The following is a 22,969-nucleotide window of genomic DNA, read 5'->3' as shown; positions in this document are numbered from 1 at the left end:
TGTGGTGTGACTGCTTGCTTCTTGGATTTTAAGTTCTTGTGGTCAGTGTTTACATAAATGCATGCATAGTGTCTTGGTTTACAGTCGCTTGGTCGGAGATTGCTGCAGATCCAAATCCCCTTTGATTTATGTCTGGAAGGCCACCCGGCTTGATAACTGCCAAGTCGATCATGCACAGCTGTGGTGACCCCATGCAACAAGGAAGCAGCCAAAAGTAGCTTTCTACTGGTTACAATGCACGATGCGTGCACACACTGGGCAGAGGATTATAGGATACTATCATCATTGAGAAATGAGGCAACAAGCTATGAACTAGAGCACTTGTGTTTAATTGTCCTTTCTAATAAATGTGTGTTTGACCCCAATTTGAATTGTTTTGAAGGGCACGACAGAAGGTCCACCTCCAGCTGTTCAAACCATGTTATGGGAGACGGCCAATCAGGAGGAAGCTGACTTGGAAGTTATTTTTCAGGCAGTGGATGAATTGAGGGATTCTATCAAGAACCTGTTTACAATTTACTGGGATTTTTATAAATTATGAATCAAAGTAAATATAGAGAAAATATAAATTGCCGTCCTTTATTTAAAGAATATCCTGAGCCCCTTATATATAAGTCCCAGAGACCACCCTCATCTGCCTATAATAATGATGATAATAATGGATTGGATTTATAAGGCATACAAGGAAACAGGGCTACAGTCTACAGTCAACCACCCTCACTGAATAATGGAATTGATCAGTGGGGACCAGAGAGAAAGAAATTCACCCAGTTGGTTTTTTGGAGGCAGACATTCTCTCCAGACTAATGTGATCTAGAAGTAAAATTCTATATTGATTTGATTAATACAGAAACTGTTTTCTTAGTGATGCATAAGGAAATAAGGAGTATATGTGATGTATCTGCTTCCATATCTAGTTCACTTATGCCACCTAAGATGCACAGCTTAGGTGAGCCTTGGATACAGCAACTAAACCATGTGTATAAGTCTTCACATATCCTCTGCCAGAACCTCTAAACAGCAGAATTGTCTTTGCAGTAGGTGCATATGTTTGAGTGTGTAAAGCCCATTTGGAACAACCTTTGTCCTGTACAGTGTGTTCTACGAAGAATTTTGCATTGTATAAGATGTAAGTTGGGGCTTTTAGTCATTTTGAAGGCGTTTAAGCATAATTCAGGGTAGCGGAGGGGCTGGATCCTACCACAAGGTGAGAAAACCAATCTATTATCACCTATGGCCAATGTAAAATTAACGTAACCCCATGCAGATCTTTGAATAGGATACTGGCAGACACAGGGAAAGCATGTAAACACCACATAAAAAAGGATTGCTGGACTCAAACCCAGGACCTATTTGCTGTGAGACAACAGTGCCAACCACTACACTACCGTGCCACTCACACAAACTTTGCAAACCAACAGCTAGAAGGTTTTTCAATGGATTTGGAAAGAAAGTGTTTAATGTTAACTCAAAATTGTCAACCTCACAACATTTATTAGGAAGTCTTTTAACATCCACGATCGGATTATCATGACCATGATCATGACCTGGACAGGTTGACAGTGTGTCACAGGGCTTTTTTATTCCTGCATTCCATTATTTTTCTACCGAGAGAGCTAACAGTAGTGATCATCACGGCTGTGTACATTCCACCCGATGCCAACGTAAACATGGCGCTCTCAGCAGCGGGCCCACCCGGACGGTGTTCACATAATTGCAGGTGACTTTAATAAGGCCAACATAAAGACTGTACTCCCAAAGTTCTATCAGCATGTCAAATGTCCCACCAGAGGAGAAAACACTCTAGATCATGTTTACTCCAACATCAAGCATGCATATAGAGCCATACCCCTCCCCCACCTCGGTCAGTCCGACCATCTCTCCCTCCTGCTCTCCCCAGCCTACACCCCCCTCAGGCGCAGTGCCAGGCCCACCACAAAGACTGTTACAACCTGGCCGGAAAATGCTCTCTCCAAACTACAGGACTGCTTCACAGAGACAGACTGGGACATATTTGAACACCAGGACCTAGAAACATTCACAGGATCAGTACTGGACTACATCAAGTTCTGTACTGCAAATGTGACAGTGGACAAAAGCATTCGGGTTTTCCCAAATCAAAAACCCTGGATGACCAGCGAGGTCCGCTCACTCCTCAAAGCCCGTGATGCCGCCTTCAGGTCAGGTGACAGAGCTCTGTACAGGGCTGCTCGAGCTGACCTGAAAAGGGGGATTAAAAAAGCCAAGTCAGACCACAAAAGGAACATCGAGTCCCACCTGTCCAGCAACAACACACGAGAGGTGTGGCAGGGAATGCAAGACATCATCAACCACAGAGGCAGCACTGCGAAAACAGAAAACCCGAGTGGGCAGCTGGCAGAGGAAATAAACAGCTTCTTCGCCCGCTTTGAAACACCACAACAGCAACACTCATCTGCTTCAGCCCTGCTCCCATCCTCATCCTCACCTGGTTCCTGCACCGCTCCACTCACTGTAACAGAGCACGATGTCAGACGTGTGCTCCTAGCAGTGAACCCCAGGAAGGCGGCCGGTCCAGATGGAGTACCTGGCAAGGTACTAAGAGCATGCGCACACCAGCTCACCCTCATCTTCACCAGACTCTTCAACCTCTCACTGGATCAGGCAGCCATCCCATCCTGTCTAAAATCAGCCACAATCATCCCAGTGCCGAAGAAGTCTCCCATCTCCAGCCTGAATGATTACCGCCCTGTGGCCCTCACACCGGTAATCATGAAATGCTTTGAGAGACTAGTCCTTCAGCACATCAAGGATTACCTCCCCCCAGAATTCGACCCCCACCAGTTTGCATACCGTGCAAACAGATCCACAGAAGACGCCATCGCCACAGCCCTCCACGCTGTGCTGAGTCACCTAGAGCAGCGGCAAAGCTACGTCCGAATGCTCTTTGTGGACTACAGCTCAGCCTTTAATACAATCATCCCGGACATCCTCATCACCAAACTGGTCACTCTTGGCCTCCCTCCTCTCACATGTGCCTGGATAAAGGATTTCCTCACAAACCGGCCCCAGACTGTAAGACTCGGCCCTCATCTCTCCTCCACTCGCACACTGAGCACCGGCTCCCCACAGGGCTGTGTGCTGAGCCCCCTCCTGTATTCTCTCTACACCCACGACTGCAGTTCGACCCACAACAACACTCTCATCATCAAGTTTGCTGATGACACCACGGTAGTCGGACTCATCTCGAAGGGAGACGAGGCAGAGTACAGAGAGGAAGTCCTGAAGCTGGCAGCATGGTGTTCAGAAAACAACCTGGCACTGAACACTAAGAAAACCAAAGAGCTCATTGTTGACTTCAGGAGACACAGCACCGACTTGGCCCCCCTCTACATCAACGGGGAGTGTGTGGAGAGGGTCCACACTTTCCGGTTCCTTCTCAGCGGTCATCAAGAAGGCCCAACAGTCAAGCTGAACTCCAACCTGCTGCTGACCTTCTACCGCTCGTCCATTGAGAGCCTGCTAACCTACTGCATCACGGTATGGTACGGCAGCTGCACCAAGGCAGATAGAGTGAGGCTTCAGAGTGTGGTCAAGACAGCACAAAAGATCATCGGCTGCCCTCTCCCCTCCCTGATGGACATTTATTCCTCCCGCTGCCACTACGCTATATGAATTTAGAAAACAAGATTACATCATAACATGGGAACACATTTGTTAAAAGATCCTTATTTATGTCTCTAAAATGTAAAATCTAAACTTAAAATTTGGACTTAAAGTGAGATGTCTGGAACACTACTCCTTTGGTTAAAATAATAAAAAAAATAAAAAATAATAAATAAAAAAAAGGTGTAGTTCATAAAAACTCATGAAAAATCCTCATTCATACCTCTGGGGTACAGACGCTTAAAACGGAATATCCAAAATGCTTCTCTTTTTTTCCGGATAAAATTTATATTGCCACCTCTGTGGTTTAGTTTAATGGCTTCAATGCCTAGGAAAAATAATGGTGAATTTGGATGTTTATTATTGAAGTGTCTTGCAACAGGGCTGGTTAAATCATTCCTCTTGATCGAACTTCTGTGTTCATTAATTTGATCTTTAAGAGGGCGGGATGTTTCTCCTATATATATTTTATTGCATGGGCACTGTATCATGTAGATTACATTTTTAGTTCTGCATGTGATAAAGCCCTTTATTGGCAAAAAAAAAAAATTATTACATAAATTAAATAAAGAAAACAAAAAATTATAGTAAAAAAATCTAAAAAAAAAAAATAAATTAAATATAAAATTAATAAATTAAAAAAATAACTAAAAAAATATTGGTTTTGTACAAACCTTAATAGGTCTTTTGAATTGATTTAACATATTTGGTGTATTTGGGACAATTAATAGCATGCCCCACCACTGTTGCAACATTTGCCATGTAGGTCAATGGGTTATTCAGGCTTTTACCTCCAGTGATTCTTAACGATAGTGAGCAAATTTTTGGTGTATTGACAATTAATGCATGCCCCACACTTGAAATTGCCATGTAGGTCATGGGTTATCAGGGTTTTATCTGGAGTAATAGGGTCCTGGTAAGCTCTAACAAGCCTATCTTTAATATTCCTTCCTCTCCTGTAGGTTATCATTGGTGGCTCTTGGAAGATACCTAATAAGTTTGGGTCATTCTGAAGGATATGCCAATGTTTTAGAATTATTTCTTTAATTGTTCTGGTTTTTGGCGTAAAGGTTGTGCAGAAGATAAGGTTGGGTTTATGTTTTGGAGATTTCTTGGTTGTTAAATAGACATCCCTACTTACTGAACTCACCTTCTCTTCTGCAGAACTTCAACAGTTCTCTTTATACTTTCTTTCTTTGAATTTGTTCAACATCTCTTCTTTACTCTCATTATATTCATCATGAGTCTCACAGATACGCTTGAGTCTAATCAACTGGCTTACAGGGAGGCTCTTTTTGAGGTGGTTCGGATGGAAACTTGCAGCATGTAATAATGTATTCCGATCAGTGGGTTTAGAATACAGAGATGTGGACAGAGATTTGTCTTTTTTTGTTACTTTCATGTCCAGAAAGTTAATTTCTTCAGTACTGTAATTGAGGGTGAAACGTAAGCCTGCAAAGTGTCCATTAAGGAATTCTACAAACTCTAGTAATATAGAGACTGGTCCTTTCCAGAGTAGAAATACGTCATCTATATAACGTTTCCAAGATACAATGAATGGTAAATAAGGGTTATTTTGGTGATTATATAGAATTTGTTCTTCCAGATGACCAACAAAAAGACAGGCAAAACTGGGGGCCATTTGGGTTCCCATTGCAGTGCCAGAGATCTGAAAGTATGGCTAAAATTTGGCATGAACTTTAGTTTTTCAAAGAGAAAAATATTTCGATTAGTAAATTTACGTATTTCACAAGCACCTTTTATACATCTTAATTGCTTTCTATCTAACATTCACACTCTGATAATCACGCTGGAAATAACTTAGATTCAGTATCTTGGCCAAGAACACTTTGGGGATATAGGCTAAAGCAGCCAGGGATCAAACTCCCAATCAGTAGTTACATTTATTTGAATTATGCAGGGGTAGTTAGGTTAGCCACAACAACCATCAAGTAACAAATGACGATTGTGTGTGTGTGTGTGTGCATTATGTACATGGTTCTGTGCTATACCATGCATTATGCATTGGTTCTGTGTGTCTGAATATGTCTAACTACTCTGTATGTAACAAGAGTTACGAGCCTATTTTAAAAATATAGGGAGTATGATTAAAAAGTTGTCAGAAAAAAAACGACTCAAGTAAAGTACTGACACCTGATAATTGTATGTAAGTACAGTAACAGAGTATTTGTATTTCGTTACAGTAACGAAGTATTTCCAACTCTGCTTAAGTGTAATGAAACAGCTCCTAGTATCCCTCACTGTTTTTAAAGCTTCGTTTATTTATTTATTTATTTAATCAAATTTCCATTTGTTCCGCTCGCTTGGGTTGACTTTACTGTGTGTTCCGTTGAAACCTGTCCGGCGGAAGTTGTGATCAAGGCCTCGTCACAAAAGCAATGGCGAGCGGTATCGGCAGTGAGTAATATATTTCAAGTCTTTCTGTTTTTCCTCGTCATTTATAGACAGTAGTAATAACAAACAAACTCCAAGCCTTGCAGCTAGATTATTTTAGCCAGAACCTGTAGCCCCTTACCTTGCTAAAACGTTGCACCGTGTTTACCTGTGTGTGTGTGTCTCACGAATGTGTCCCCCTTAATCGACTATGCTAAGCTAACGCTATAAATTAAATATTAGCAATGCGTATGTTGTTTTTTTTTTCTAGAAATGTATGTGATACGTCTCTTGATAGGGTTGTGTGTTTTAACTTATATTCACGCCCCAGTAAACGTGAGGAATGCTTTGCTGTAATCATATTAGCATACCCAAGCTAATATCAATAGTGTAGCATTAGCTAGCTACCTTGGCTAAATAACGAAAGACGTTTAAATCATTCATTTGACGCCGTTGCCCTTGGTTTTTTTTATATTTTTAAACTTAAAATAACGTTTTCAACATATTACGATCTGAACGGTTTTTATTGACTGTACGAGAACAGGACCGTCGTATGTGTGGTACTTAGCGAAAAAACAATAACAAACCACTAAAAAAACTGAGACAGTCCACAGAGACTGATTCGTCATCTGACTGATGATAGTGTTCTTCTTAGAAAAAATACTAGTTTTTTTTAACATGTTTTTGTGTGTATTTGACCAAGTAAGCAGGGATAGAAAGTTCCGTAAAATAGCACTCAATTAAAAATAATGTTAATTGGGATTTTACTCAATTAAAATTGTCAAAACGCAGTCAGATAATATTGCTAGTAATAACAAAGCCATAACGTTACAATCTAATGTGGCAGAACTACTACTACACGTAACCACAAGCCCCATATATTTTATGTTCAGTTACTGAGATTACCCTCAGATGCTTTTGCAATTTGGATGGAAGCTTGTGTGGCAGAATGAAGTTAACTGAGTTGTTTCGGAATGTCTCATATTTTATGTGGCTCTTTTTGAGCCATTGCTTTTGCCCTAAAATACAGGTTTTTAATTAGCTTCTTTCAGCTGTGCCTTTTAGGGGTCACCACAGTGGATCATCTGGACCATCTGCCTCTATCTCACCCTACCCCTAACATCCTCTTCTGTCGCACCACCCTCTGCACCCTCCACTGCATCCACGAATCTTCCCTCTGTTCTTCCCCTTTTCTTTCTGTCTTGTAGCTCCATCTTCAGCGTCCTTTGTTCAGTATATCTATTATCTTTCCTCTGGTCATATCCAATCAGTCAGCTATCTCCTTTTCCCAGTCCCTGCTCTGTCCTCCACGCTCCAAAATTTCTCTGTTACTGACTCTAGACACACTAACCTTGGCCTTCTTCTAATCTGTCTTCACTCATCAGTGGCATAGTTTCCACTGGTACTCTGCTTGCCAGCAGCACTGGTTGCAGTTTGTGGGCTCCTGACCAGTCCAGTATGCAGATCTTACTAATGAGCCACATGATTGGATTGGTGATGATTTTAAGTCAGATCCTCTTCCTGATGCACCCCTCTCCATTATTCATTTGGGTTTGGGGCAAGCCAGTACACTGTGTACTGGCTTGTGGCACCCTGTGGCTTGTTAGCTAGTAGCAACAAAGTAGCAGGAAAAACAGTGAATCGCGCAATAAATTCTTCTTTCCCCCCAACAGAACACAAGATACTGAATGTGGGGCCGACGGAGCCCTGGTCAGTCAGGGAGAAATTGTGCCTGGCCTCCTCTGTTATGAGGAGCGGAGACCAAAACTGGTAAAAAGAAATATGCTCAGCTACTTTTGTGTGTGTGTGTGTGTGTGTGTGTGTGTGTGTGTGTGTGTGTGTGTGAGAGAGAGAGAGAGAGAGAGAGAGAGAGAGATTTAGTTTGCCCATGGGACCTCATATTCATATTTTAAATGTGTTGGAGAAATGCTGTAAGGAGAAGATATGTAAAATGATTTAAGGATCTTGTTTGATAAATATAACTGTAATTGTATTTACTATCATTATATACCACTATTTTTCTGCAGTTCTCCTAAAAATGAGCATTATAATATGAAAATTATCTTCAGAGGGTTTTGTACCATTTCTTTTAAGATATCAGTGTTTGCAAACAGTTTGTGCTTTCCCTAAGATTACCAGTTTTTGTCTAAATGAACCATCGAACTAGAATATATCAGATTGAGTGTCTTAACAATGATCCTTATGGTGGTTATTGTTCTGTGCTCATAATCTGTTTCAAACACTGGCAGTAGGTGAGTGCAAGGCAGTTTGTAAGACAAAATAATATTATTTTATTTTTAAAATGCTTGTTATTGTTAGATTATCTGCTTAATGCTTGAGTTTAGTCTGAGGAGACTCTCTGTGTTCCAGGGTAAGTGTAAGTAGAGCCATCAAGCCTTTCGCAGAGCCTGGGCGTCCACCAGACTGGTTCTCACAAAAGGTGAGAGCATAACAAATATTCCTTTTGTGAATTTATCTCACACTTCACTTCCATAAGTCTTCAGGAAAATTGTCTTTTGAGTGTAACTGCAGTTGGACTGATCTCCTCTGCTCACCTATAAGAATAATTTGTTCTCTGTTTCTCAGCACTGTGCCTCACAATATTCAGAACTGCTGGAAGCTACTGAAGCCCCTAAGTCAGTATTACAGTGTGTACACATATCTGTGTGCAGATATAAAAAGTAAACAATATTATTATGCATTTTAAAAATAATTTGAGAGTTGACTCAAAATGTGTGTTTTCCTGTTCCAGGCGTAAGCGCGGTGAGAAGGGCGAGGTGGTCGAGACCATTGAAGATGTCATCGTTCGTAGGCTGACCACTGAGAGAATAGAGGAGTTAAAAAAACTTATACGAGATACACAAGAGCAGTACAGGTACATAAACTCTTAAAGGAAAAACATTTGACAACTTTGATATCTGAACTTTAACCTCTTTTTGCTTTGTTTGTTTTAATCACAACAGGAAGTTGAAGAAGGAGGTGGATCTGATACAGATGGGTCACATGGACTCCCAGCTGAAAGAGCTTTGGGGAGAGATCACATTGTAAGCATCTTATCTGTGGGATAGTGCTTCCACCTAATGGGTGGATTACCATGATAGCTGTTTCACACAACCAACTCCAGTGTGTTAAAGATCTTGCAGAACGCTGCCAGTAAAACATTGCTCTGTTTGCCAGTAACCAACAACTATACATGTTTTGTACACTGTTCTTTTATTTATTTATGTGTGTGTGTGTGTGTGTTTTCTAATATATCTCTTATTCACATTTTTCTTCTGTCTGTGCTGCTGTAACAAGTAAATTTCCCCAATGTGGGATTAAAAAAGTATATGTCTGCATCTGTATCTCTGTAGATGAGTGGGTTATTTAGATAAATGAGGGTGTTCTCTCATTTAGTTTTGTATACAAACTGTTACATTGTCATAAAATGCTCATTGTTTTTGTTTGTTTGTTTTTTTAAATTTGCCTTCCCTAGAAAGAAGAAGCAGGACGAGGAGGAAGCAGAGCGGAAGAGGAAAGCCACAGAAATGGCGTACCAAGGTAGTTTAGGTTCACTTTCACTCTACGAAGGCTGGTGCATGTGTTTCTTAGGAAAAGGCGAAGAATTAGTTGCACACTTGTTGCTCTGTGGTGGGTGTTACCATTGCCATTGTCTGTATGTTATGGTAAGATCTGTCAGAGTTTGAAGTTAAGTATATATGTCATACTATTAAAATTCGAGTGAGTCATTTGATATAAAAACAAAGTTCCCATATGAAGTTGAAACCTGTGATCTTGGTAAACTAAGGGACAGATTTGTGAAGGTAGAACTTCATTTTGTACCTACAGGTTTTTTTAGCATAAAGATTTCCCTTGTTGGCACGAACTCTAAGCTAAGATTAAAGACGACCATCTCTCACATCCACGTACAACCAGGAAGATTCAAATCACACGTCGAACCTCGGCCCACACATGTAGCCGACCTGTTGCAAAGCCCTTGTGGTTTTGGCTATGTGGACAATACTAGAAGGGAATTAGGATGTCTGAAAACAATAGCACTCTTAAAAATGATGAGAGGTCCTCTGTAGCCAGGCATTTTATTTCTCCTGGACTATTGCACTCTACATTTTATGGCTATTTGAGGTTGTTGGATAGAGGAAACGTTTTGAAAATAGAGTTTAGACCATCTGCAAACCGAGAATCATGAAGATGAAGTAGAAAAATTCTTTGCTGTAATTTATAGTTTGATATTTTTAGGAAGGGGAGGGAAGCTTAATAAAAACCTGAGGGGTAACATAGATGTGAGATCAGAATCAACTGAGAGGATGTAATAAAGCAGGAATTATATGCATCTATATCTCAGAAGATTGCAACTTCTCGTCCTTCTTGGAATGTTTCTCAGCCTCTCTTAAGACAAGAGCATCTTTCACTCAAGTGCTTGGGTTGGAGTGATGATCCTCTCACATGATGTTCAGGATTTCTCTGCTGCTTTTTTTTTTCAGATTTGTTTTTAAGGAGAGTTTGAAAATTGTCATGCTCACCTCCACTCTGGTCTTCTGTCTGTATCGCAGCTCGCCAGGCAGTGAAAAACACACCCAAGCGTCTGCCCAGTGTGACTTTACGGTCTCCCCTGGGTGCCAGCCCGCCAAACCTGGATTCTCAGACTGACTCTTCAGTGCCCACTCCACCCATGGATACAGGAGCCGGTGTCTCTGAAGATACAACCACCACCCACTCAGTTGTAGGAACACTTAGTTTGCCATATATACTTGTTTAGCTCACAGGATAGAAGAATGATGGTGAAGGGAAATGAGTTTATAAGAGTCCCAGTTTTCTGTTAAGAGATAAATTTCAGCCAAGCTCACAGCAACATAAACCATGTTTCACTGCAGTGAATATGGAGGCGTCTACAGTAACATTAAACATGAGTATATTCGGCCCCAGGGGTTATAGTTTTTGCCTCATTACAAGTCAGAGGAATAAGATCACCTCGCTCCGTCTCAATGACTTCTCTGCTGTCTGTCAGGCTCAGGGGGTAGGAGTGTTTCTACCAGCAGCAGACCCTCCAGGACCTGGGCCCAAAGATGGTGGACTCGCTGTTCTAGTCGATGACTCGCCACAGAAAAGGCTCCTAGCCCAGAAGGCCACACCGCCACCCTCACCTCTACTGTCAGAACTGCTGAAAAAAGGCAACCTCATCTCAGCCAGCCCTCGCCTGGTGAGAGGCAACTTAGCATGGCTCATAACATCCAGAAACGATGTGATTACAATGAAAGCTGCGAGTCTCGCTCAAAGGCTTTAGACTCAGTTCTGTAAAATACCTGAAAACCAGCAATGTGTGAAAACAAATCATTTAAATGCATCTGTAAAGTGCAAATCGATTTGGAGTATTTTTAAATTCCTGGCTAAGCCACTGAGTTTTGATACCTATTCTAATACTAACATTCAAAGAATGAAAGTAGGACTTGATCCACTCAGTGGGCAATAAAGCCTTACTGTATTCTAACATCAGTATTCTTTTAAATCTTCTTTCATGCTGATATTTTTTATTAAACCTCACTTTGGTGTTTTTGTTGTTGTGTTTTTTCTGATGTCAGGTTGCAGAGGGCGACTCCACTGGAAGCCTAACTAATGGCGTACAGACTGCTACGGCAGCCACTGCCTTACCACCTGGCCATGACATCATCACAGGTAAACACACCTAACTAAGTTTCACATTACACAGGAGCTACTTTCTTTACAGCTTGCCTGGTTGCTGTCCTGGGAAATAATTGCATTCATGGGGCTCCTAAAAATGTCCTGATTTTAAAAAGCAGGTTAAACAAAACCTAACTGGGCATCGTGACTCCTGGTTGCTTGTAATTAAGATAGACAGAGCATGTTCAAAGTAACACTAAATGTCTTGGGGGTGTCTGGGGGAACGTTTTTGCTTGTCTCTCCTCCTCCTTTTTTTCCTGTTTTTCTACAGTCTGTTTCTAAATAAAGTCACACGTCCGCGTTGTTGCATTTTAGTCATTGTTTCCTGGTTCAAAGAGGGAGATACGGGTCTTAACTTTGCAGTAAGATTGTTGTTGCATGCCTGTGTTCTTATTTCGTCACCTGCACGGGTTTACAGAGGGGGAAGCGGAGGCCGCAGTGAAGGCAGAGCTCGGTGAGGACACGGGATTAGTAGAAGAAGACCTCGTGGCTGTGTCTTACATTGGTGATGAACTGGACCTGGAGACAGTGGGAGACATCATTGCCATCATTGAAGAGAAGGTACGTACTGTGTAGGGGCTGCATTCGTTTGAGATTAACATGACCAGGAGCAGAGTTTATTTTGTAGGTTTAATATCAAGTATTTTAGTCGTTGATTAAGGCAATGACACTAAAAACAAACTAATACAAAGAAAATATGATTTAGAAAATATTTAGTGTTAATTGGAAAACAAAGAATGAAATTTTCCATATTTTATGTTCCCATTGTCAGACTTGGACTAAACATTTAGCTAAGAGTGGCCCTGAAGAATCTCTAGAGCAGAACAAGGACTGCCTGTAGATGGCACAACTACACTGAGGATTGTCACAGCAGCAACCTGAACAGACTGCCTACAGGAGAGCACTAGACAGGAAGTACTGACAATCGCTCGTTAACAGCAACTGAATTTTCACAATAAGAAAAAGGGGATTTTTTCCAGTAGTATATTGGTTTCTTTATTCCTTTGGATGGGGTGAAAAAATGTAAAATCTCAAAATTCACTTGGCCCACCCAACCCCTAGAGCCGGTGCCAAACATAAAGTCTGCGGCCAGGCAAAGACTCCAGTCTGGAGTCTCCACTGGACAGCTTTGGAAAATGTGAAGGAGGGCGTAAATTAAAGAGGCCTTTCACACTGCACCAAAGTACTTAAGTAATAGCTTAGCAATTAAATAAGAGAAAAGTTCCTGTGTTTTCACTGTAGAGGTTTCTGTGGTTTTTAGTGGTTCCACAGTTAAAACATATTTTCTGTGACTTAACAAAAACTTTGCCAGAACTTTCTGGAATTTTACACATTTTTTTCTTACAATTTAAACCCAAAGAGTCGCGTTAATACATTTTTCTCATTTGCTACATCAGCGTTTCTTTAAGACATGCTGTTGAAATTGCACTTCCTTTTCAAATATTAAGACATCTCAGAAAGGTGAGTTTCACAGCTGTCTCAAGATCAAAGTAGGCTGGATGGGGCCCATGATGTAACGATCACAACCTTAGTGTGGTCAATGAACTCCTACCAGTATGAGAGCCATACTGGAAGGAGCCTAGTGATCCCTGTAAGGTCACATGTGTCTGACAGGTCAGGAGGAAGAGGCCACAGTTATCGCTGGTGGTTTTGGTCGGTTGGGGTTTAGCTTAAGAACTCCTCTTGTTTTTTTGTTTGTTTGTTGTTGTTTTTTAATTGGAGACACTTCATTGCTGCTCTGACAGTCAGCAGGTCTAACACCTGCTCTTTCACTAACCTGGCTCCCCATGTAAAGTTCATGTGTGGGGAAACACTGAAACAACATAATGGTTTATCTTTTTGATCATCATCCCAGGACGATGACCCTGTGGCTTTGGATGCAGCTGCGGTGGAAGCAGCTCTCTCTCTGTGCGAAGAGGCCGTGTCAGAAGGTCACACCCTACCTGGCCCCTGGGAGACCCAGGAGCTGAAAGCTTCAGAGCCCACACCCACCATCCAAGAGTCAGCCCCCCCACAGACACCTCAGGATATGGTCGCAACATTAGCCCCGACACCTGCCAGCCAGGAGACACAAAACCAGCCAGATACTAACAGGGAAGAACCGCTTAAGGGAAACTATGAAGGACCTGAGGTGACGGGAAGTGATGTCACTTCTTCTGTCACCTCTGATGATGGTGTAGCAGCAAGTGAAGTCGCAGAGGAGGGGCCCGTGGTCAAAGAAGTCACTGAAGCTACAGTGAAGAGTGAAGGAGAGGAGTGGAGTCAGCCTGAGCCCAACCCACCTTGCTTAGGTGCGTGGATTACACACCGATCTATACCCACAGTGGAAATGCTCACACATTTCTGTTTTCTCATTGTCTCCTCGTTTCTGTCCCACAGACTCTGAGGACAGCTCTGTGTCCGGGAAAGAGTCCAAGGTAACACATTTAAGGCTACGTACATGTGTGGACGGCATATGATAACAAGAATAACCGTTATTTTACTCTGTGTGCTTGAATCCAGGAGGTGAAGGAGGAGGAGGCAGGGAGCGAGGGCGACCCCGAAGAAGCGATGGAGCTGAAGGACGAGTGTGGAGAGGGGGAGGGTCCATATTTATCTGAGGTGGATCGGGCAGCAAGTGAGAGTGAGGATGGATACGGCCCGCCCTCCCAGCGCTACACTGCTGATTCACTGGCCAGCAGCCCGGCCTCTTCTTCCCAGCTGTAAGTGTCCAGGTGCTTATTCTTCCAGAAAGGGCGTAGGCAAAAATATTCACCCTGTCCCTGGTTTTACCAGTAATAGTAAAACCAGGAGTCTGTTTCTCCTGAAATAACCCCTGCTATTCTTCTTAACAAAAATATTAGGGGAAATCTTTCTTTGAAAATGGATCAAACTTAGCTGACTTTTGTCATTTTCATTGGGCTAACAGTCTAACAGTATATGCTTTTGTTTTTTTTGCTTTTCTCTCCCACTCTGCTCCGACTGCCTCTCTCTTCTTTCTCTGCGTCAGCTCTACATGTGGCGAAGACCAGGAGGCGGTCCAGGCGCAGAAGATCTGGAAGAAAGCCATTATGCTGGTGTGGAGAGCTGCAGCCAATCACAGGTAGAACTTTGTACCAGAGCTCAACAATAAATTGCTCAAGTCTTGTTGTTTTGGTCAGTAAGTTCAAATCAATTTCATTTGATTTATTTATTTTTGTCTTATTATTGTGAGTTTCATCAATTTCCAGCTTTTTGTATCGAGCTGGTGTGACTGAATGAGTAACTACATTGTTGGACATTCTGCAGCACGTTTGCATGAAACCATTTTTCCAGTCAGTTAAAGAAGTTAGAGACTCGCTTGAATCCTACAGATTAACCCGGGTCACGTTGTTGAGAGGAAACAGGTGTTTTACTTTTGCTAATATTGTGTTTCTCAGGTACGCCAGCGTCTTCCTACAGCCTGTGTCAGATGACATCGCTCCAGGTTACCACAGCATTGTACACAGGTCAGACCGCACACACACACCCTTCATTTTTGAAACAAGCTCAGCTAAAAATCGTTGCAGCCTAACTGTTCAACTAAAGTACCAAAACAAACTAACTGCTGCTGCTTTCTTGCTGCAGACCCATGGACCTGTCCGCCATAAAGAAGAACATCGAGTCCGGTGTTATCCGTACCACCGCTGAGTTCCAGCGCGACATCATGCTGATGTTTCAGAATGCCGTCATGTACAACTCGTCGGACCACGACGTGTACCACATGGCGCTGGAGATGCAGCGCGACGTCCTGGAGCACGTCCAGCAGTTCCTGGCCACCCAGCTCATCATGCAGACCTCAGAGAGCGCCATCTCTGCCAAGAGCCTCCGAGGCAGGGAGGGAAATCGTAAACCAGGAGAGCCAGCCGAGAAGGTGGGTTGAGCAGCAGACAAGTCTGATTGTGATGAAGCAGAGTTCTTTATTAAAAGCAAAAGAAAGTTTCCACACATGCCAGTGCTGATGTTTTGTAACTACACTGTAAACTCTTGCCTCTCTCCAACACTGAGTGCTGTGACTCCTGTTAGATCGGTGCAATAAATGTTCTTCCAGGTATTTAGAGTTTTATGATGCCTGCAAAGCTACTGCGAACAGTCCGTCTGCCCGCCTCCAAGAGAAGGTGGAGAAATCTAATCTAAGTTTAATGCATTTTAATTATTTACAGGAAGTGCACAGTCCCAGAACTGGCTCTTTCTTGTAAACCACAGATAGCACTTCCAGTTTATGGAGTCATAAAGTTTTTTTTTTATTAAGGGCATTTTATATTGGTGTAGATAAATGTGTTTGGTATATCAGGACCATAATTTCAGTGTGCCATCATGCTGCGGTTGGCAGTCATTTCAAAACTGGATGAAAATACACGCTTATGTGGAAGAAACATAAATAGTGGATTCATTAAATGTTTTTGACGTGTCAGTTATGCTCTGTGAAATGTCACAGACAGACATGCTGTTTTATTTACTGTCAGCATATGAAACCTGAGGAAGCTGTGGGTTCAGCACACATTTAAGTGACCATGCAGTCAGTGTAGTTCTGATTTATGTCACATAGAATATGACAAATGGACTAGTTTTCTAAAAGAACTTATTGAAGAATTGACCTCGATACACCTCACCCTGTCTCCACATTACGATCCCAGAGTGATGCTACTGTACTGTGTCAGTGTGGTGTGAAGTACCAGAAACCAGTGGTGCGATTAGGACACAAGGAGTTAAGAGTGCCAATGTATTAAAGGGTCGGCACTGATGCGCATCATACAAGTTAGGCATGCTCACTTTGTTACACAGCACTGTCTCTTCTAATTGCTGTAAGTGCACTTTCTTAATCTTGACTTCCCAGCTGCTTCACATCCTGCATGCTGGCTGCACTGCTGCTGTCTCTCTAGTCTATCTCTGACCCTCTGCTCTGTTTCCTGTTTCTCTCTCTGCATCTCCTACTGTGTGTGTGTGTGTGTTATTTTCTCCCATACATTGCATATAAAAAATGGATGTAACTTCATCCTAGCTAACCATTTTCTTCCACTCTTGTTCTCAAACATGGAGTCATTGTGGAAGTGCCTTAAACATTAATTTCTTCTTATCGCCAGCAGGGGGTGACAAAAGGTTGTCTGTGGAAAAATGACACTTCAGCTCCTTTGATCTATTACCTCAGTAAACACTTTTCTGATGACTGTCTTAATAAAACATGAGGTTAATTTTATGAAGAGTGAAAAACAGGATAAAGCTGTAGCGTGGCACGCAGCGTCCCTGAATGTGTCAGTCAGATCCAATCCTCGCTCGTCATGTTTGGTTTCAAAATAATAAAATGACGCCGTAAAAGCTCCGCTTGAGGCTTTACAACTGGGCTTTGCATTCACAGTTGTCACAGTGGCTACATCCATCTTTTATCTGCACCCTGCTTTCTCCTGTTTGAACGCTTGATTGTGTCTAATAGGATATGGTGGAAATTTGAAACATTCAGACAACACATTTTGGGAAGATGTCATGTTTTCTTGCAAAGTCCACACTTAAAGATACATTTTGCAGAATATATTTAACAAATATTTCTACAGACGTAGTAAAATTTTAGTGTTTTGTTTAACTGCTACACAGCAAAGTCCAACTTCTCCGTTTTAGAACTTTAACAAGTTGTGCAAACTGTGGTGCGGTGCTTGTGAGAGGTCCTCACACCTCTGCGTTGCTTCTGTTTGTGCCTGCTTGTGTACGCTCTTCATCTCCATGAGTCTTAATATTTCCAGACTGCATTCAGAGACTGTGTGTGTGTGTGTGTCTTGATGTTGTGTAGAAATGTGCGTTTGTGTATGTGCAGCTCTGAAGTCAACAGGACCCCCATCTCCTGAGCGTGTCTCTGTGTTTGACGCAGACTTGTATGAAACTTGCTTTCTCACGCCTGTGTGTGCTTTCTCTCTCTTTCTCACTCCGATGTTTGTCCTCCTACAGGACAGTGTCCCAATGGCCTCTCCTGCTTTCCTTCTCTCTCTTTTTGTAAGTATTCAGGTTCTCGCTCAAGTTTCACCAGAGTCAGGCCAAGCTCCGTACACGCTTGTCTCAAAGCTAACATGTACACACATACACAGTGTTACACACTGCACACACCTGTCTGTACCTCTGATCTTTCTCTTTATTTCTACTGAAGCGGCTTTGGAGGACAGTAAGGATTCAAGACGCCATGAAGGTCATTAAAGGTGGACTAATACGACCAGTCAGAAAATAAAAACTATATAGATTGATAGGAGCAAAAGTCAGCTTGCAAACTATATTACAAACCTAAACTGGCCAATTTTAGTTGAAGTCACTCGCACTTCAGACTGGTGGGAAATACTCAATAAAATAAAAAACAAATATAAAATCAAATGTTAAATGTAAAATAACCAAGCAACATCCTGTGGCTCTCACAAATAAATGGGGAAAGAGACACAACCTTCAGTTCTTTTAAGAGCCACTTGAGACTGGCTTTAAAAGTGAGTCAATCCTCATTGACTCCCATGTTAAATTAACCAACTCTACATTAGATAATCAGATATCACTTTTCAGCCCAATAGAAAAAAATATTTTTGGTGTCTCTGATATAATATTTACCCTGTCTGAAAGACCGTGTTTAAGTAAAAGTGGGTGTGGACACTTTGATAGACAGCCAGTCGCCAGCAGAGACAACTGTAGCAGCTCGGTCTCTGTTAGGCCTCAGCATGGATAATTCAAGTCATCTGCATTTATAGTGTTGGTGCCCTTTAGAGTCTTTTAATTTAATTATCCGTAAAATTGGCTTCAGTTTTTAACATAGTATTTATAAGTAGGTATTTCTGTGATGCAGTTTTATGGGAGCAGCTTTAGTTTTAGCTTGTAACTTGGCGCACTGCCCTCAGGATGGTTATTCTTTTTTTGTGTATTTTTATTGGCTGATAAGTTAAGATTTAAAAAGAGATTGGAGAAACGCCCTAAAGCCATGAGTGTGAATGTTACATAGTTTGTCCAACAGAGGGCATGCTTCAACCACCCTGTTAGCATAGCACCACAAACACAACAACCGGCTGATTTAGACGAGTAAAAACATACAACACATAGCAAATGTGAGGAAATTGTTTGGGTTTTATGTGTCAAAAAATGCTGATATAAGAATATCAGATTGCTTCATAGTGGTTGTTTGTAAACAAGTGGTTAATGTAAAATGACCATCTTTTATATACAGCATGTTGAAATAACCACTCCTCATAGTGGCGATCCAATCTAATCAGTCAGGTTTTCCAAGACTTATGACGGCAGATTCAAAGAGATTGTTGCTCTAAACCACTGAGCTATTAAAGTGGGGTCAACTACTCAGCAGTGTAGAAGTGATTAAATGCAGAAGAGATGGGCCGTGAGCCTACGCCCATCCTGTGCTCTATAGATGTGCCATACAGATGATATAGAAATGAAAGACTTCTTCCTCTACCTTGCAGTTTCTCTCTCTCTCCCACTCACACTCTCTCTCACACACACACACACTCACACACACACACACACACACACACACACACACACACACACACACCTACACACACACACACACACACACACACACACACAACAGACATGTGCATATATGGAGCAGAATGAGTGCAGAAGATGAATAGATCACAGGTAATCAATGGTTACATTTTTGTTTGCACCAAAGATTTTTCCCATCCTGCACTCACACTCTCTCTCACTCACTCACTCACTCACTCACTCACACACACACACACACACACACACACACACACACACACACACACACACACACACAGGTAACTTTCATCACCCAAGCTTCCGTCGACCTTCGGTTAATGCCAGTTTCCTGTGTTTTTCCGTTAATGTGCGTTAGCATCTCTGCATGTTCCAGTTTCTTTTCTCCTTGTTTTCTTTTTATTTTGCTCATGATTATTTTCTGTTCATCATTTGGGGAACGATGCCTTCCAGGGTGGATTGTGCTGTTTTTGTACGGAGCTCAATGACACAAGGAGGCCTGCCACAGGGCCTGCCTGACCTTTGACCTGTACACCTTTACGTTAAGCGTGCTCTTTCTCTCTCTCCACGTTTCTTTGTGTCTCTGCTGCAGGATGGAGGCACTAGGGGGCGGCGGAGTGCCATGGAGGCCGACCTCAAGATGAAGAAGTAGTGCAAGAGGGGGCTGAGAGCCGCTCATCGAATCTTGCAGCTGATTGCTTTCTGGTCACTTTGGTCGTTTTCTGAAGAGGACTGTGCCGTCTCCATGTGCCTGGTTTTTGTGTGCACACACACACCTATACTAAGGGCCATAAGTGTGTGTGTGTGTGTCTGAGAGAGCTGTACAGTGTTTTCTCCGCTCCCATTCATGGGGTGCCATGGGATGTTGCACCAATTTTCCCAAGAATAATTTCACCAGCACGGGTAGCGGGGGTCATAATTTGCCCCTGCTGCAACACAAGGTCTTTGTGGATAGAGAACAATACTTTCACCAGCAACAGTTTGTTTGGGATCAGATGGGAACGGGCCAGATGAGTTCTACTTGGCAGATTTGATCACTTTGAGTCGTGCATACGTCCGGCACCCGATTATGCTCAGCCCCTTTGGGCTGAACAGACGTCAACAACGAAGATGGCCACATGAGCAACCATGATGTATAGTTCCACAAATTCAAAGCGAGTCTTCTAGTTCTGCATGTTGGGCTGACACCACCCCGAGCAAAGAAATCTGTTAGTTTGATCACTGCTAAAGCATAATGGTAAAATAAGAGTTACTTAAAATATTTCATAAAATAGATTTCTGATCTTCTTTTTGGTTGCAAAATTGTGGTTTGTGTCTTCTATTAATAGTAATTTAATTGATTTGATTCAATCTATTGGCCATTGTCTACCAGTGCATGTTTCAGCCCATTAAACTGCAGATCCTTCACTTTTCTACTGATCGTACTTCTGAGTACAATTGATAATAAGGGTAATTATATAAATATAGATAAAATTCAGCCACAGGTTAAACTCAGTGTAACACGTTCAACACTGAGCAGGGCTGCCACTGATGTTTGGCAACAAGCTCTTAACCTGAGGTATCGACAGCACCAAAAAAAGGCTTTCAAAACATTACCCGGCTCTACAAAATATTTAATTAGGTTGACCTCAAAATGTCAAAGCCCTTCTTTTACAGGGAAATACACTAAGGCCCGAAGTTGCCCTTGAAGCAGCTTTAAATACCAGTGGTTTGACAAAACAGCTGTTTTTTAATGGGCTTTAACAGATTGTTGCTGAATCATTGCCACTTATTACTTAGGATGTAGGCTGTGCATAGAGCACAGGAAAGATTTTTGTAATGCGTGTCACGGAGTGAAGTTTTGTACTGGAAAAGGTTCATGTAGTTGTGTTTGGGTAGCTGATACATTTGTGTAAATTTGTTAATAAAGATTTGATCTAAACGTGTAAGGGATCAGTTTGGGATTTAAGCAGCATTTCACTTTGAATTTCTTGAGTAATGATTAACCTGACAAGGGGAATTCATTCTGTGGGAACAGTTTCCTGGTAACTGCATTTTGTGCCCTCAGGCTTATTGTAATCAGGAACAGGATTATTTACAGTTTCTATTACCTGTAAATGGGTCTGTAATTATGATGGTATCACAGGGTCTGTGTGATCCCAGTGTTCAAAAGAAACATGCAAACACAGCACTGAAGTTGTGCAAAAAGTTTATTTTGCATTCTGTATATTAAGAGGCATCTTTCAGGAATGAGGCCTGCCCAATCCTGTACTGACACACTTCCAGTGTACACATCTTTACATTCAAATACTGGTGCAAAAATACTGTCACCAACTACAGAATAGAGGAAAGCGAAAAATAAATATAAAAACGAAGAAAAATAGTGGGCCTCCTGTCAGACTTTCATACAGAAAAATAAATAACTCACTTTAAAAACTACAGGAAGGCAATCAGGTTCCAGTGCATGGCAGACTACATGTAGCTGATGGTTAAAACCACACACGGGTAATGGTTTAGCGTCTCATCTTCACCCCTAGTTGAAGTCGTGAACAACAGGACTGGCAGAGGAGTAGAGCTTCCTCTTGACCAGCCGGTACTCTGGTCTCAGCTTCAAAACTTTGTTGCCATCGAAGATGTTCTTGAATGACGGCCAGCCGTCACTTTCTGCCTTGAAGACCACAGATAGCTCGAAAGTCGGTGTGACGCTGGAATCGGGGAAGATGCTCCCGATGTACTTCAGGCCATCTTTGCCATCGATGTAGAGCTTGATGGAGGCCCCCCGGAGCCCACAGGGCTCATCAGCAGAGGCACGCACCACATCCTGACTAATCCTGGTGGTCATGTGGCGAGGCAGCAGGAGCACCTGGCAGTTGAGGATGGAAGCCTTGGCCTCAGTGAGGCGACGCTCCATCTGCTGAGTCACAACCTGCTGGAAAAGCCGCTGTTCGTGCTCCAGACCGGCGTCCAGGTCAGCAACTGAATAAAGAGACAAAGCAGCGTCAGAATGAGAAACAAGTCACACCATCTCATTAGAGTTTAATATCCACGTCAAAGGGTCCCTCTTCTCTACACTAGCAACGTTGAGTGTCAGACCCTTGAATCAATTCACTTTAGACAGATTTTAAATCACGTGAAAGCTGCAATTAATATAGTACGTCACCAGAATAAAGGCTTTGCATCAGCAGCGAACAAGGAAGCGCTCTGAAAAGCTAAGCAAGTGATCAGCTGATCCAAAAGCTGAAGGGCTTGCATCAGACGAGTGTCCCGTGAACGAGCACTGCCAGTTCAATGCCCCATTGTTCTAGCGCGAAGGTTTAGTTACTTCCAAACGGTTCCATGGTTTACTTTGGACCATTGATATTTAAATAGCATTAGCTGTGTTTGAAGGCTCTGCCAGCCAGAGAGAGAGGAGTCCTTAGACTAGGAGCACTTAAGGAAGAACCTTCGCCTTTTTTTTTTTTTTAAAAAACTGGATAAAAGTATATATATAAAAAACAAAAAACACTAACTTTATGAACAACTTACAGGATGAAATGCTCTCGCTTTCTTCGTAGCTCTCGACGCTTCCCCGCCGGGATGAACTCATCTTTTGTCCTGTTATCTTTAGCGGACAAAAGCACTTTCCTATCATCTCTACGACGTTTTCTTCCTCCGACAAGAGGTGTCCAAAGACCAGAGCCGAGCTATAGACCATCCTGATTCCTGTTTGTGAAGCACCGGTATCTCCTCCGAGCGTTTGGTCTGTGTCTTCTCCATGTATCGAGTTGGTTGAGCTGAGCGGCTGCTGGCTGTGAGCGCG

At 42.3% G+C, this 22,969-nt stretch overlaps 2 protein-coding genes across 4 annotated transcripts; one reads left to right on the top strand and one right to left on the bottom strand.

Annotated features, from left to right (window-relative positions):
* The first annotated feature begins 5,959 nt into the window (after positions 1-5,959).
* On the top strand, positions 5,960-22,625 carry brd8b (bromodomain containing 8b). Of its 3 annotated transcripts, XM_005916600.2 has the most exons (19): positions 5,960-6,063; positions 7,713-7,809; positions 8,410-8,479; positions 8,626-8,675; positions 8,792-8,914; positions 9,003-9,083; positions 9,515-9,579; positions 10,590-10,759; positions 11,045-11,236; positions 11,616-11,709; positions 12,134-12,276; positions 13,571-14,006; positions 14,095-14,132; positions 14,218-14,417; positions 14,705-14,797; positions 15,114-15,182; positions 15,301-15,586; positions 17,650-17,694; positions 19,784-22,625. In XM_005916600.2, the coding sequence occupies exons 1-19, from the start codon at positions 6,045-6,047 to the stop codon at positions 19,841-19,843; spliced, it is 2,331 nt and encodes a 776-aa protein (XP_005916662.1). In that variant the 5' UTR covers positions 5,960-6,044; the 3' UTR covers positions 19,844-22,625. The 3 variants fall into 3 exon arrangements, with proteins under 3 accessions (XP_005916662.1, XP_042074375.1, XP_005916663.1); XM_042218441.1 differs by lacking the exon at positions 19,784-22,625 and having other exon boundaries at positions 17,650-19,193; XM_005916601.3 differs by lacking the exon at positions 17,650-17,694 and having other exon boundaries at positions 5,961-6,063.
* si:ch211-39i2.2 (DNA damage-inducible transcript 4-like protein-like) lies at positions 21,363-22,969 on the bottom strand. Its single transcript, XM_005916605.3, has 2 exons — positions 22,696-22,969; positions 21,363-22,146 (listed from the first exon to the last, which is right to left on the bottom strand). The coding sequence occupies exons 1-2, from the start codon at positions 22,862-22,864 to the stop codon at positions 21,704-21,706; spliced, it is 612 nt and encodes a 203-aa protein (XP_005916667.1). The 5' UTR covers positions 22,865-22,969; the 3' UTR covers positions 21,363-21,703.

This window comes from Haplochromis burtoni, unplaced genomic scaffold (assembly GCF_018398535.1).
Source record: "Haplochromis burtoni strain Fernald_Lab_line unplaced genomic scaffold, NCSU_Asbu1 Contig_19, whole genome shotgun sequence".
Classification (NCBI taxonomy): Eukaryota; Metazoa; Chordata; class Actinopteri; order Cichliformes; family Cichlidae; genus Haplochromis; species Haplochromis burtoni.
The sequence above is the reverse complement of the archived record's forward strand: the minus strand, read 5'-3'. Positions and strand labels throughout refer to the sequence as shown.

What these genes read in the sequence shown, in the direction of transcription:
- brd8b (XM_042218441.1), top strand. An exon ending in AGGAGCGGAGACCAAAACTG is followed by an intron (nt 7,810 to 8,409) that starts GTAAAAAGAAAT and finishes TCTGTGTTCCAG; the next exon opens with GGTAAGTGTAAGTAGAGCCA. An exon ending in CAGGAGAGCCAGCCGAGAAG is followed by an intron (nt 15,587 to 17,649) that starts GTGGGTTGAGCA and finishes GTCCTCCTACAG; the next exon opens with GACAGTGTCCCAATGGCCTC.
- si:ch211-39i2.2 (XM_005916605.3), bottom strand. Translation starts at nt 22,864, where the DNA reads ATGGTCTATAGCTCGGCTCTGGTCTTTGGACACCTCTTGTCGGAGGAA. An exon ending in AAGCGAGAGCATTTCATCCT is followed by an intron (nt 22,147 to 22,695) that starts GTAAGTTGTTCA and finishes CTCTTTATTCAG; the next exon opens with TTGCTGACCTGGACGCCGGT.